The following is a 14,151-nucleotide window of genomic DNA, read 5'->3' on the forward strand; positions in this document are numbered from 1 at the left end:
GTTGAACATCTCTCATATTCTTGTGCGGTGACACCCCAACGTTTGCGACCACCTTGAGATTCCAACCAGTAGGCTACAGTGGGGCTGAATGGGAACCTGGGTGACGTAGCTAGCTAAGTATATTGAACAATCCCATGTGTCTAAACACCAGCATGCACATCTCTGCTGGGTAGTTTTTCTCTGTGGTTAGGTGCTAATGTTTTAATGACATGGGGTCTAGGTTACTCTCATCATGAAATGGAGAGTGTGCTCTTTTGAAAACCTCCACCTCCCTCCTCTTCCCTCCCTCCCCCAGCTTCTGACCAAACACACAGACTTCCCTTTGTTTAGGAAAGTTCCCGTCTGTAATGCTGACATCATCCACAGTGGCGTCCTATGGAGACAGCCTGACGAGGCCAGGCTCAAACCACACGTTTCTGGCAGCCTGATGGAGATGTTAGAGGAAACCTCAGACAAGGCCGCTCAATCTCCCTACACTCTTAGAAAAAATGGTTCCAAAAGGGTTCTTCAGCTGTCCCCATTAGGATAACACTTTTTGGTTGCAGGTAGAACCGTTTTATGTTCCATATAGAATCCACTATGGAAAGGGTTTTTACTTGGAACCCAAACGGGTTCAGCGAGCACAGCTTTCTGTTCTTTTCGAATGCCACGGCTGCTGCTGCAAGTCACATGCGCCATTTCACAGATGGCAGACAGAGTAATGCTCTTTTTATGGTGAAAATCATTAAGTGATGTAAAATATAGTGAGTGAAAATATCTAGAACTGGCCAAAGATAATACTGTAAATGAGGATGTGTATTGTGTAACCATCCCTTGGAGCTGGAGGGGTGGAGAGAGAAATAGAGGGTTGCCCTCTTCCCTCTCTCCTTATTTTCCTCCCTCTCTGGTGCCATGAGCGGCCAGTCTTGACATTCCTCTAGTGGGTGATAATACGATCGAGGGAGGGGAGACTGCAGTGCCAAAACGATCTACCTCTAACTCCATCACACACTCCCTACAGCCTAAATAAACAGCATTGCTAGGCAGCAACCCATTTCCGTACACAAATATACAGAGCGTTTGCAGGCTCTTAACTTTCAAAGGGATGACATGTTTTGCTTATTGCTTTCCCAACCTAATCCTAGTTAGCGACCCTCTCCACATCCTCCAGTGATGGAGGTTTTAGGAAGGTCCATAGCTCCCTATAACATGTGGTGGTTGCAGAATCAAGGACCCCTGGAGCCCTGCTGTGATGGAGAAGCACCTGAATGCTCACACAGACAAGCCGGTTCTCATTTCCGGGCCTCTACCAACAATAGGTAATGGAACACACATTTTCCGGCAAGATAGAACTGCCAAAGGGGGCAGAGTTCTGTCTTACTATCCAGGTCTGTGCCCAAACAATTCAAGCTTCTACTTTTAAAAAGCCACCTTTCCAGAAACAAGTCTCTAACCATTGCCGCTTGCTATAGACCACCTTCTGCCCCCAGTTGTGCCCTGGACACCATATGTGAATTGATTGCCCCCCATCCATCTTCAGAGCTCATGCTGTTAGGTGACCTAAACTGAACCTACCAGGTACAACCCCAAATCTGTAAACACAGGCACCCCCATAGATATCATCCTAACCAACCTGCCCTACAAACACACCTTTGCTGTCTTTAACCAGGATCTCAGCAATCATTGCCTCATTGCTTGTGTCCGTAATGGGTCTGCGGTCAAACGACCACCCCTCATCACTGTCAAATGCTCCCTAAAACACAACAGAGAGCAGGCCTTTCTAATCGACCTGGCCCGGGTATCCTGGAAGGATATTGACCTTATTCCCTCAGTAGAGGATGCCTGGTTATTCTTTAAAAGTGCTTTCCTCACAATCTTAAATAGGCATGCCCCATTCAAATTTAGAACCAGGAACAGATACAGCCCGTGGTTCATTCCAGACCTGACTGCCCTTGACCGGCACAAAATCATCCTGTGGCGTACTGCATTAACATCGAATAACCCCCTCGATATGAAACTTTTCAGGGAAGTTAGGAATCAACATACACAGGCAGTTAGGAAAGGGAAGGCTAGCTTTTTCAAACAGAAATTTGCATCTTGCAGCACAAACTCCAAAAAGTTCTGGGACACTGTAAAGTCCATGGAGAATGAGAGCACCTCCTCCCAGCTGCTCACTGCACTGAGGCTAGGAAACACTGTCACCACCGATAACGCATTTTTCTATGAATGAACATACTTTCCACCTGGCCACCCCTGCCCTGGTCAACAGCCCTGCACCCCCCACAGCAACTTGCCCAAGCCCCCCCCATTTCTCCTTCACCCCAATCCAAATAGCTGATGTTCTGAAAGAGCTGCAAATTCTGGATCGCTACAAATCAGCAGGGCTAGAGAATCTGGACCCTCTCTTTCTAAAATTATCAGCCAAAATTGTTGCAACCCCTATTACTACCCTGTTCAACCTCATTTTTTTTTTGGATCACCTGAGATCCCCAAAGATTGGAAAGCTGCCGCAGTCATCCCCTCTTCAAAGGGGGAGACACTCTAGACCCAGACTTCCACAGACCTATATATATCCTACCCTGCCTTTCTAAGGTCTTCGAAAGCCAAGTTAACAAACAGATCACTGACCATTTTGAATCCCACCGTACCTTCTCCGCTATGCCATCTGTTTTCTGAGCTGGTCAGCCACTCTCAAGGTCCAAAACGATATCATAACCTCCATTGATCATCGATAAGAGACAGCACTGTGCAGCTGTATTCATAGACCTGGCCAAGGCTTTTTCGACTCTGTCAATCACCACATTCTTATCAGCAGACTCAACAGCCTTGGTCACTCAAATGACTGCCTCGCCTGGTTCACCAACTACTTATCAGACAGAGTTCAGTGTGACAAAATCGAAGGGCCTGTTGTCTTGACCTCTGGCAGTCTCTATGGGGGTGCCACAGGGTTAAATTCTCGGGTTGACACTTTTCGCTGTATACATCAATGATGTCACTCTTGCTGCTGGTGATTCTTTGTCCAACTCTACGCAGACGATACCATTCTGTACACCTCTGGCCCTTCTTTGGACACTGTGTTCTCCAGGCGATCTTCAATGCCATACGACGCTCCTTCCATGACCTCCAACTGCTCTTAAATGCAAGTAAAACTAAATGCATGCTCTTCAACCGATCGCTACCAGCACCTGCCCGTCCGTCCAGCATCACTACTCTGGACAGTTCTGACTTAGGTATTTATAGATGTCCACATATTCTGTCTGGTTAGACTGTAAACTCTCCTTCCAGACACATTACACATCTCCAATCCATAGTTAAATCTAGATTAGGCTTCCTATTTTGCAAAAAAAGCATCCTTCCCTCATGCTGCCAAACATACCCTTGTAAAACTGACTATCCTACCGATCCTTGACTTTGGCGATGTCATTTACAAAATAGCCTCCAACACTCTACTCAGCAAATTGCATGCAGTCTATCACCGTGCCATCTTTTTTTTGTCACCAAAGCCCCATCACTGCCCACCACTGCGACCTGTATGCTCTCGTTGGCTGGCCCCCGCTTCATATTCGTCACCAAACCCACTGGCTCCAGGTCATCTATAAGTCTTTGCTAGGTAAAGCCCCGCCTTATCTCAGCTCACTGGTCACCATAGCAGCACCCACCCGTAGCACGCGCTCCAGCAGGTAAATTTCACTGGTCACCCCCAAAGCCATTTCCTCCTTTGGCCACCTTTCCTTCCAGTTCTCTGCAGCCAATGACTAGAACGAATTGCAAAAATCACTGAAGCTGGAGACTCATATCTCCGTCACTAACTATAAGCATCAGCTGACAGAGAAGCTCACAGGTCACTGCACCTGTACATAGCCCATCTGCAAATAGCCCATCCAACTACCTCATCCCAATACTGTTTTTTTTTTATTTTTTTCTCCTTTGCACCCAGTATCTCTACTTGCACATTCATCTTCTGCACATCTATCACTCCAGTGTTTAATTGCAACATTTGACTTATATCGCCACTATGGCTTTTTTATTGCCTTACCTCCCTTTATCTTACCTCCTTTGCACACACTGTGTGTATATATATTTTTTTTACCTATTATGTTATTGAGTATGTTTTTTTATTCCATGTGTAACTCTGTGTGTTTGTCGCTTTGCTTTATCTTGGCCAGGTCGCAGTTGTTAATGAGAACCTGTTCTCAACTAGCCTACCTTGTTAAATAAAGGTGAAATAAAAAATGAAATAAATATGGATACCCCCGCTGTTTTCAAATCAGGTAGAGGGCTTGGGCTATCACGTATAAACAAACAATTTTTTATGTCAAAGATCAACCTTCTTGATATCTGGGTGCATGAGCTTGGCTAAATAGCTCGATTTCGGATAAGGACATTGACATTGCTGATTACAACATCTTCAGGTGTGACTGACTGAACATCGGTGGCTATATATATGTGTATATGTGAAACGAACCCAACAAAAAAAGAAACATCCTCTCACTCTCAATTGCGTTTATTTTCAGCAAACTTGTGTATGAACATAAGATTCATCAACTGCGACATAAACTGAACAAGTTCCACAGACCTGTGACTAACACAAATGGGATAATGTGTCCATGAACAAAGGGGGGAGCAAAATCAAAAGTAAGTCAGTATCAGGTGTGGCCACCAGCTGCATTAAGTACTGCAGTGCATCTCCTCCTCCTGGACTGCACCGGATTTGCCCGTTCTTGCTGTGAGATGTTAACCCAGTCTTCCACCAAGGCACCTGCAAGTTCCCAGACATTTCTGTGGCGAATGGCCCTAGCCGTCACCCTCCGATCAAGCAGGTCCCAGACGTGCTCAATGGGATTGAGATCCGGGCTCTTTGCTGGCCATGGCAGAACACTGACATTCCTGTCTTGCAGGAAATCACGCACATAATGAGCAGTATGGCTGGTGGCATTGTCATGCTGGAAGGTCATGTCAGGATGAGCCTGCAGGAATGGTACCACTTGAGGGAGAAGGATGTGCTCCCAAACAGCTTACAGACTGTAGGCAACAGCGTTGATATTGCCTGAAATGATGGACCCTCCACCTCCAAATTGATCCCGCTCCAGAGTACAGGCCTCGGTGTAATGCTCATTCCTTTGACAATAAACTAATCTGACATTTCACCCCTGGTGAGACAAAACGGTGACTCGTCAGAGAAGAGCACTTTTTGCCAGTCCTGTCTGTTCCAGCGACGGTGGGTTTGTGCCCCTAGGTGACTTTGTGGCCGTTGATGTCTGGTGAGGACCTGCCTTATCACAGGCCTACAAGCCCTCAGTCCAGCCTCTCAGCCTGTTCCGGACAGTCTGAGCACTGATGGAAGGATTGTGCATTCCTGGTGTAACTCGGGCAGTGGTTGTTGCCATCCTGTACCTGTCCCGCAGGTGTGATGTTTGGATGTACCGATCCTGTTCAGGTGTTGTTACACGTGGTCTGCTCTGCGAGGACGATCGGCTGTCCATCCTGTCTCTCTATAACGCGGTCTTAAGCGTCTCACAGTACGGACATTGCAATTTATTGCCCTGGCCACATCTGCAGTCCTTATGCCTCCTTGCAGCATTCCTAAGGCACGTTCACGCAGATGAGCAGGGACCCAGGGTATCTTTTGATGTTTTTCAGAGTCACTTAGTGTCCTAAGTTTTCATAACTGTTACCTTAATTGCCTACAGTCTGTAAGCTGTTTGTGTCTTAACGACCGTTCCAATGTGCATGTTCATTAATTGTTTATAGCTCATTGAACACGCATGGGAAACCAGGGTTTAAACCCTCTTACAATGAACATCTGAAGTTATTTGGAGTTTTACTAATTATATTTGAAGGACAGGGTCCTGGACAAGGGACCTTTCATTTTTTCTGAGGTTATATAGACACCCATGGGGGGGGGTGGAATATGTGAAAGCAACACTTGTGGCATCACGTTCTCTAAATATCACCCTCCCAATTTTTTGGTTGTGCTTTTGGTTATAGAGTGCTTACATAAAGTATTCATACCTATGGACTTTGTTGTATTTCAGCCTGAATTCAAAATTGATCCGTTTCACCTGTCTTTGTGCTTGTCTCCACCCACCTCCAGGTGTTGCCCATCTTCCTAATTATCCCCAGTGTATTTATACCTGTGTTCTCTGTCTGTTGCCAGTTCATTTTGTTCATCAAGGCTACCAGTATTTTTCCCCTTGCTCCCGTCTTTGTTCTAGTTCCTGTTTTCAAGGTTTTGACAATTCTGCCTACCCTGAGTGTGCCTGCCGTTTCTGTACTTGTCACACCACCCTGGATTATTGACTTGTGCCTTCCCTGACCCCGAGACTGCCTGCCGTTCTGTACCTTTTGGACTCCCTTTTGGACTTTTGTCTGCCCACTGTTCTAGTAAATAACTTTTGTTACTTTGACACTCTCTGCATCTGGGTCTTCCCTAATATTTGAAATATAGACACACTATCTCATAATGACAAAGTAAATACATTTTTTTTTTGAAATCCTTGCATATTTTTTGTAAATGAAGTACATAACTATCTAATTTATGTAAGTATTCACAACCCTAGAAACACCTTTGGCAGCAATTAGAGCTGTGCGAATTTCTGGTTAAGTCTCTGAGCTTTGCACAATATTTGCACATTATTCTTTTAACAATTCTTCAAGCTCTGTGAAGTTGGTTGTTGATCATTGCTAGACATCCATTTTCAAGGCTTACCATAGCTTTTCAAGACGATTTGTCAGAACTGTAACTGAAAATGTACTACACCAGCTCCGACCCTCATCGGATATGGCAGGGCTTGCAAACAATTAGACTACAAAGGGAAGCACAGCCACGAGCTGCCCAGTGACACAAGCCTACCAGACGAGCAAAATTACTTCTATGCTTGCTTTGTGAGGCAAGTAACAATGAAACATGCATGAGAGCATCAGCTGTTCCGGACAACTGTGTGATCACGCTCTCCGCAGCAGATGTGAGTAAGACCTTTAAACAGGTCAACATTCACAAGGCCGCAGGGTCAGACAGATTTCTAGGACGTGTACTCCAAGCATGAGCTGACCATCTGGCAAGTGTCTTCACTGTCCTTTTCAACCACTCCCTGTCTGAGTTTGTAATACCAACATGTTTCAATCAGACCACCATAGTCCCTGTGCCCAAGAACACTAAGGTAACCTGCCTGAATGATGACCGACCTATAGCACTCATGTCTGTAGCAATGAAGTGCTTTGAAAGGCTGGTCATGGCTCACATCAGCAGCATCATCCCGGATTCCCTAGACCCATTCCAATTTGCGTACCGCCCAAACTGATCCACAGATGATGCAATCTCTATTGCGCTCCACACTGCCCTTTCACACCTGGACAAAGGGGACATCTATGTGAGAATGCTATTCATTGACAACAGCTCAGCGTTCAACACCATAGTGCCCTCAAAGCTCATCACTTAGCTAAGGACCCTGGACTAAACACCTCCCTCTGCAGCTGGACCCTGGACTTCTTGACGGGCAGCCCCCAGGGGGCAAGGGTAGGTAACAACACATCCGCCACGCTGATCCTCAACACGGGGGCCCCTCGGGTGCGTGCTCAGTCCCCTCCTGTACTCCCTGTTCACTCATGACTGCATAGCCAGGCACGACTCCAACACCATCATTAAGTTTGCCGATGACACAACCGTGGTAGGCCTGATCACCGACAATGACGAGACAGCCTATAGGGAGGAGCGGACAACAACCTCTCCCTCAACATGATCAAGACAAAGGAGATGATTGTGCACAACAGGAAAAGGAGGACCGAGCACGCCCCCATTATCATTGGCGGGGCTATAGGGGAGCAGGTTGAGAGCTTCAAGTTCTCTGGCGTCCACATCGCCAACAAACTAACATGGTCCAAGCCGATCAAGACAGTCTTGAAGAGGGCACGACAAAACCTATTTGGTGTGGGTCCTCAGATCCTCAATAGGTTCTACAGCTGCTCCATCGAGCGCATCCTGATGGGTTGCATCACATCCTAGTATGGCAACTGCTCAGCCGTCCGACCGCAAGGCAGTACTGAGGGTAATGCGTACGGGCCCATTACATCACCGGGGCCAAGCTTCCTGCCTTCCAGGACCTCTATACCAGACTGTGTCAGAGGAAGGCCCTAAAAATTGTCAAGGACTCCAGCCACCTTAGTCATAGACTGTTCTCTCTGCTACCGCAAGGCAAGCGGTACCGGAGTGCCAGTCTAGGTCCAAGAGGCTTCTAAACAGCTTCTACCACCAAGCCATAAGACTCCTGAACATCTAATAACATTGCTACCCCAGACTATTTGCATTGCCCCCCCTCACCCCTTTTACGCTGCTGCTACTCTGTTTATTATCTATGCATAGTCACTTTTACTCTAACTACATGTACATATCACCTCAATTACCTCGACTAACCAGTGCCCCACACTTTGACTCTGTACTTGTACCCCCTGTATATAGCCTCACTGTTATTTTACTGCTGCTCTTTAATTATTTGTTACTTTTATTTCGTACTTAACCAACAATGCAGTTAAAAAAAATGTTTAACCTCTTGAACCTCTGGGCGCAGTATTTCATTTTTGGATGAAAAACGCTCCCGTTTTAAGCGCAATATTTTGTCACGAAAAGATGGGCTTTACTTACAGTAAGCATTTCACTGTGAGGTCTACTACACTTGTTGTATTTGTAACGAATATGACGAATAAAATGTGTGACAAATAAAATGTGATTTGATTTTGATTAGTATTTTTGTAGACTGGCTGTATTGATACACCATTCAAAGTGTAATTAACTTCACCATGCTCAAGGATGATTTTGCGGGGCTTATTGACTCATGGCATGTCAGCTTTTTTAAATGATTTGTTAAAATTTCTTAACATAATTCCACTGAGACATTAAGGTGGTATTGTGTGTTGGCCAGTGAGACAACATGTCAATTTAATACATTTTACATGGTTTTTCCCCTCTTAAATTGCTTGTAAATATTGTGTGCTTTTATTGCGGTGTAATTGTAATATTGTGAATTTGTATGATTCTATGCAGGGCTCCTTTGAAAAAGAGGCCTTGGTCTCCATGGGATTCCCTGTTTTAAATACATTTAAATAGAATAAAGTAAATAATGAAATGAATGAATAATTAAATAAATAAAAGTAGCCCTCTATTTCCTATATACAGTAGTGCACTACTTTATTTTATTTAACCTTTATTTACCTAGACAAGTCAGTTAAGAACTAATTCTTATTTACAATGACGGCCTACCCTGGCCAAACCCGGACAACACTGGGCCAATTGTGCACCGCCCTATGGGACTCCCGATCACGGCCGGTTGTGATACAGCTCGGGATCGAAACAGGGCCTATAGTGACGCCTCTAGCACTGAGATGCAGTGCCTTAGACCACTGTGCCACTTGGGAGCCTAAAAGGGCTCTGGTCAAAAGAAGTGCACTATGTAGGGAATAGGATTCCATTTGGGACGTAAGCGTAACCTTTAGTACACTGTAACCCAGGCTTAGTCCTGTCAGTGAAATACCAGGGTTGTTTGTCTCAGCTGGTTAACTAGCTCTTGGGCAGACAGTGGGACCCTGGTGATGGAGATACTTACTGTAAGATCATGCTGTGCCTCAGCCCATCAATACAGACGGGAACTGATATTAATGGAGGAAATCTGTGAATGGGTTGTTGGCCTTGGATAAAGATTCCTCAGAAAAAATGTCAACTGTGTTTGAAAGGTATTTCTGGGTTTTTTAACCCGTTGTCAACAGTTTGTGTGTGTGTGGGGATACTTCGTTTTTGACTAGACATAAGTACTGGAGGAACAAATTCCTATCAACCATTGTTGATTGGCAATACATTTTTTAAATGTAATTATATGTCTTCCTTCCAGCTCCACGGCTACATGGAGACCAAGCCCCTGATCTTGCAGCTATTCATTGGCACGGCAGACGATCGTCTCTTGCGGCCCCATGCCTTCTACCAGGTCCACCGCATCACTGGCAAGACTGTCTCCACCCCCAGCCATGAGACCCTGCAGTCTAACACCAAGGTGCTGGAGATTCCACTGCTGCCCGAGAACAACATGCGCGCCATGTGAGTACTGTGTGTGTGTGTGTGTGTATTTCTTTAGCCTTTGTCTGTTTTTTTGTTGTGCAGTCAGTTAGACATTTAAGCTCCTCCTCAAGCAACTCAAATGATGAGTGAACATCTGTAGAGTTTTGGCCATGACGGCTGATCAGTACCAGCTGGATAGTGTGTGTGTGTGTGTAAGGCACCAATGCTGACATCTTAATTTGACTCAATTAGAGATCCATTCAACATGTGACAGCCCTCTTCCAATGTTTTTGTTACCAATGAGCAAATACACTCAAAAGCCAAACACTCTTTTTCTCCTGAGATTTGCATTGTGTTGATCCCTTGGCACAGCTGACTGAGACTTTATCTGTGTCCCAAATGGCATCCTAGTCCCTATATAGTGCACTACTTTTGACCAGAGCCTGGAGAGAGGGCTAACCAGCTGGGAATCCTTAGCCTCAACCTGATTGCCTCACCAGCGGCACATCCCCCAGTGTCTGACAAAGACATTTCGGGAGTGTTCAGTTAGTGAAACAATTGACATTAACTCCTTTATAAGCAATGCAGCGTCGAGGAGCACAGCCATGGAAAAACTTTGGTTGGAAAGGCTAATGCCATAAAAGTCTGACATGTTAGAAGTGAGTGCACAGCATAGATGGTAGGGGGTGAGAAATTAGATATTTATAAAGTCTGACGAAGACTCTGTAAAAAGCATAGTTACAGCCAATAGGTTGGCTGGTAGAGCCGTAGAGGGATCAAGGCTAGACCAGTATCCCATGGGTGTTCTCTTTTGGTCCATTTAAAAAGCTATTTATGAAACTAACATTCACAGCATTTGAGCTGCTGGATGGTTGGGATTAGACCTGTAAGCAGTAGTTGAGTACACAGGAAACCTTTCATTGGGGATACGTGTGATAATCTTCTGCTGAAATACTGTTGTCTGATGACTAGTCATTCTATACTGAAATCCCTTTGTGGTGCTAGAGAGAACTTAATAAGCTGAGTGTCTATGTATGTGGTAACTGTCACAGGGATAATGATTTGAGATCTCAATAATGATGGTGTCTATCGAATGTGTTTGTCTATGAGCCTCTCTAAGGTTTAACTAAGTTTCTTCTGTTTAATGTAGAATTGACTGCTCCGGCATCCTGAAACTTCGCAACTCGGACATCGAGCTGCGGAAGGGCGAGACAGACATCGGGCGTAAAAACACACGTGTGAGGATGGTGTTCCGGGTTCACATCAACCAGTCCACAGGTAGAACATTGTCCCTGCAGACTGCAACCAACCCCATGGAGTGCTGTGAGTACACCTTCACTATCAGGCGTGGGGGTGGTTTAACATGGCAGATCATTTTGACTTTGGTAGATAAGCACACATTGCACCAAAGCGCTAGATAGAAATCTGAGCAGATCTGCTAATTTAATGGGTTTCTGGCTGGAATCACACCACAAAGATCAAGTGCTATGAGGAAAATGAGCAATGTGGTTAAACCATGATCTCAGCTCTTAAGAATAGATCATTGTTGGTCGCTGATACACTGCCACAAAACTGTTATTGACCAAGCCTCTTTTTTTTCATTGTCAGAAACATTCTTTGCCAGATCTATTTTTCATTTGTAAACATCTGAGTTTTATTAAAGAATATCACACACTTTACGGCGGTTGAAGTTAACCAGGAGGTGATAGCCAAGAATGATATTTTGTAAAAACAATAATTTGAGAAAATTATACAATAACAAATACTGAATGGATCCATTCCCTCACCGTTAGGTCAGAGGAATAATATGTCTCTAGAGCTAATGGCTCTTGGCATTGTTAGTGGTGAGGATTCTTTAAGAGTTGTCAAGCTCGTGAAAATGACTTTGTCTGGATGGTCGGGGCTGAAGGGAGAGTGGGTTTGTAATGATTCTGTAGTGAAGACAGTGCTGTCCCCCTCCTGCAGCCCAGAGATCAGCCCAGGAGTTGCCCCTAGTGGATAAGCAGACTCTGCAGACGTGCCCTGCTGCTGGGGGAGAGAAGATGCTCCTCAGCGGACACAACTTCCAGCACGACTCCAAAGTGGTGTTCATGGAGAAAGCCCAAGGTAGGAGCTGAAGCCAGAGCTGGAGCTGGATGCAGATGTGTGTGGCTTAGTGTACATATTTATGTGCGTGTGTGTGTTTGGTTTTACTATCCTTGTGGGGCCCAGAAGTCCTCACAAGGATAGTAAAACAAGGAAAAAGGCTATTTTAGGCTTAGGGATTCAATTTAGGGTTACAATTACGGTTAGAGCTAGATTCAGGTTAAGGGTTAGGGAAAATAGGATTTTGAATCAATTATTTTGATCCCCACAAGGATAGGAAAACGAGTGTGTGGGTGTGTGTGTTTGTGCTCTAACTTTCTCTCCCTCTTTGCCCCCCTGGGTTTGAGAAACCCCAGGGCTACTCCCTCCCTCCACTTCCCCAGCCATCAAAATATCCCCCATCCTGCCAGAGTGCCACATGTGGTGCACATTAATGCGCTGTATTTTTAACCCAGCAGATTTACATTTGCAGAAGTTTCCATTGCCTGTTCAGAATAGGAATGGATCACAAATGCACTATGTGCCATGTAGGCTGCTGTGCTGTCCCTCACAGTTCAGTATTTGTTTCCTCTCTTCTCTCTAAGCCCTCTCAGTTGGGAAGGAGGGAGGAACTGCTCCCAGATGTTGATGCTTAGGGTTTACTAACAGCAATTTCCTTGATTAGCTTTAGAAAAGCAACATGAGGTATGGTTTGGGCCAAGGTTGTGCAATGTAAACACATCTGATCATATGGTTCATGAGTCACTCAGATCAGAGGGGAACCTGTTGCCATTGTGTGAGGAGAGGAATTCTACGTGGGTTGGGTGGGGGCTCAAGCACCATTATCATACAATAGTAGTGTGAGAGCTATGCTATATCTCTTTCTACATCTCTTGATTTCTCCTAATCTCTATTGCTATCAATTTATGTATGTGAAATTCTAATTATTTTCAATATTTACCTTGCCCATAATTCTAGATAACTCTCTTTTTGGTTTATAGTTTTGTGTGGCGCAGCGGTCTAAGACACTGCGTCTCAGTCCAAGAGGTGTCACACTGCAGTCCCTGGTTCGAATCCAGGCTGCATCACATCTGTCCATGTTTGGGAGTCCCATGGGGCGGTGCACAACTTGGCCCATTGTTGTCCTGGTTTGTTCGGGGTAGGCCGTCATTATAAATAAGAATTTGTTCTTAACTGACTTGCCTAGTTAAATAAAGGTTAAATGTAAAAAAATATATATTTTTAAATTTGTGTCAGTTTGAAGAAGATCAGTAGCCCCCTCAGATCTGTTGAAGCTAAGAAGACTGTCTTTAGGTCCTGGCGCAGCTTCTGGGGTGGTGTTGATGCTCCCATGGAAACACCCTTCAGCCAGCCTTAAGAAATGACGGAGCAATTTCTGCCTAGTGCATCTTTAATTGTAATGTTTTTTTTATTATTGTTTTGTCCATGCCAAGGCCGAGGTCTAAAAACGGTTTAACAATCCTTCTCATAAATCTTGAATAGGGGATTCTGTTGCCACAGAAGGTTTACCCATTTTACCAATGGATAATTTTCCAAAAAACAACTCCCAGATTTTTGAGGCTCCTACACTTGAGAATAACTAGACTATATCGTGTGGGTCATGTGTGCAAGTGTGTGTGTATAACTTTGTGTATGTCAGTACGCATGTGTGTGCACACATTCGTGTGTGTGTGTGTGTGTGTGTACACAGGGGTAAGAGAGTGTTGTACTCAGTGACTCATAGCCTCCAACACTCTACTCAGCAAACTGGATGTAGTCTATCACAGTGCCATCCGTTTTGTCACCAAAGCCCCATATACTACCCACCACTGCGACCTGTATGCTCTCGTTGGCTGGCCCTCACTACATATTCGTCGCCAAACACACTGGCTCCAGGTCATCTATAAGTCTTTGCTAGATAAAGCCCGGCCTTATCTCAGCTCACTGGTCACCCCAAAATAAAAAAAAACTCATACAGGAGGAATCCCTGTGTCCCTGTAGTGATGTACACTGACATTCACCTGCTTCTCAGAACCAGTCCAGCCCCATAAGCAGCACCTCATTAT

At 45.0% G+C, this 14,151-nt stretch overlaps 1 protein-coding gene and 1 long non-coding RNA gene across 6 annotated transcripts in view; one reads left to right on the forward strand and one right to left on the reverse strand.

The window, feature by feature from the left end:
• Window positions 1-14,151, reverse strand: part of LOC149970311 (uncharacterized) — a 431,327-nt gene that overhangs the window by 141,518 nt on the left and 275,658 nt on the right. The gene's annotated exons all lie outside the window — the stretch shown is intronic.
• The window catches only part of LOC110496087 (nuclear factor of activated T-cells, cytoplasmic 1), a 66,444-nt gene that overhangs the window by 5,075 nt on the left and 47,218 nt on the right, over window positions 1-14,151 (forward strand). For all 5 annotated transcript variants that reach the window (XR_016493691.1, XM_090228329.1, XM_090228328.1 and 2 more), the window contains 3 exons: window positions 9,858-10,060; window positions 11,172-11,344; window positions 11,987-12,127. Coding sequence is in view for 4 of the 5 variants with exons in the window: in XM_090228329.1 (XP_090084455.1) it covers window positions 9,858-10,060; window positions 11,172-11,344; window positions 11,987-12,127 (517 nt within the window). In the remaining variant the exon portion in view is untranslated. The remainder of the gene's footprint in view (window positions 1-9,857; window positions 10,061-11,171; window positions 11,345-11,986; window positions 12,128-14,151) is intronic.

The sequence above is a fragment of the Oncorhynchus mykiss genome, chromosome 30 (genome assembly GCF_057628025.1).
Source record: "Oncorhynchus mykiss isolate SJ-2025 chromosome 30, ASM5762802v1, whole genome shotgun sequence".
Lineage (NCBI taxonomy): Eukaryota > Metazoa > Chordata > Actinopteri > Salmoniformes > Salmonidae > Oncorhynchus > Oncorhynchus mykiss.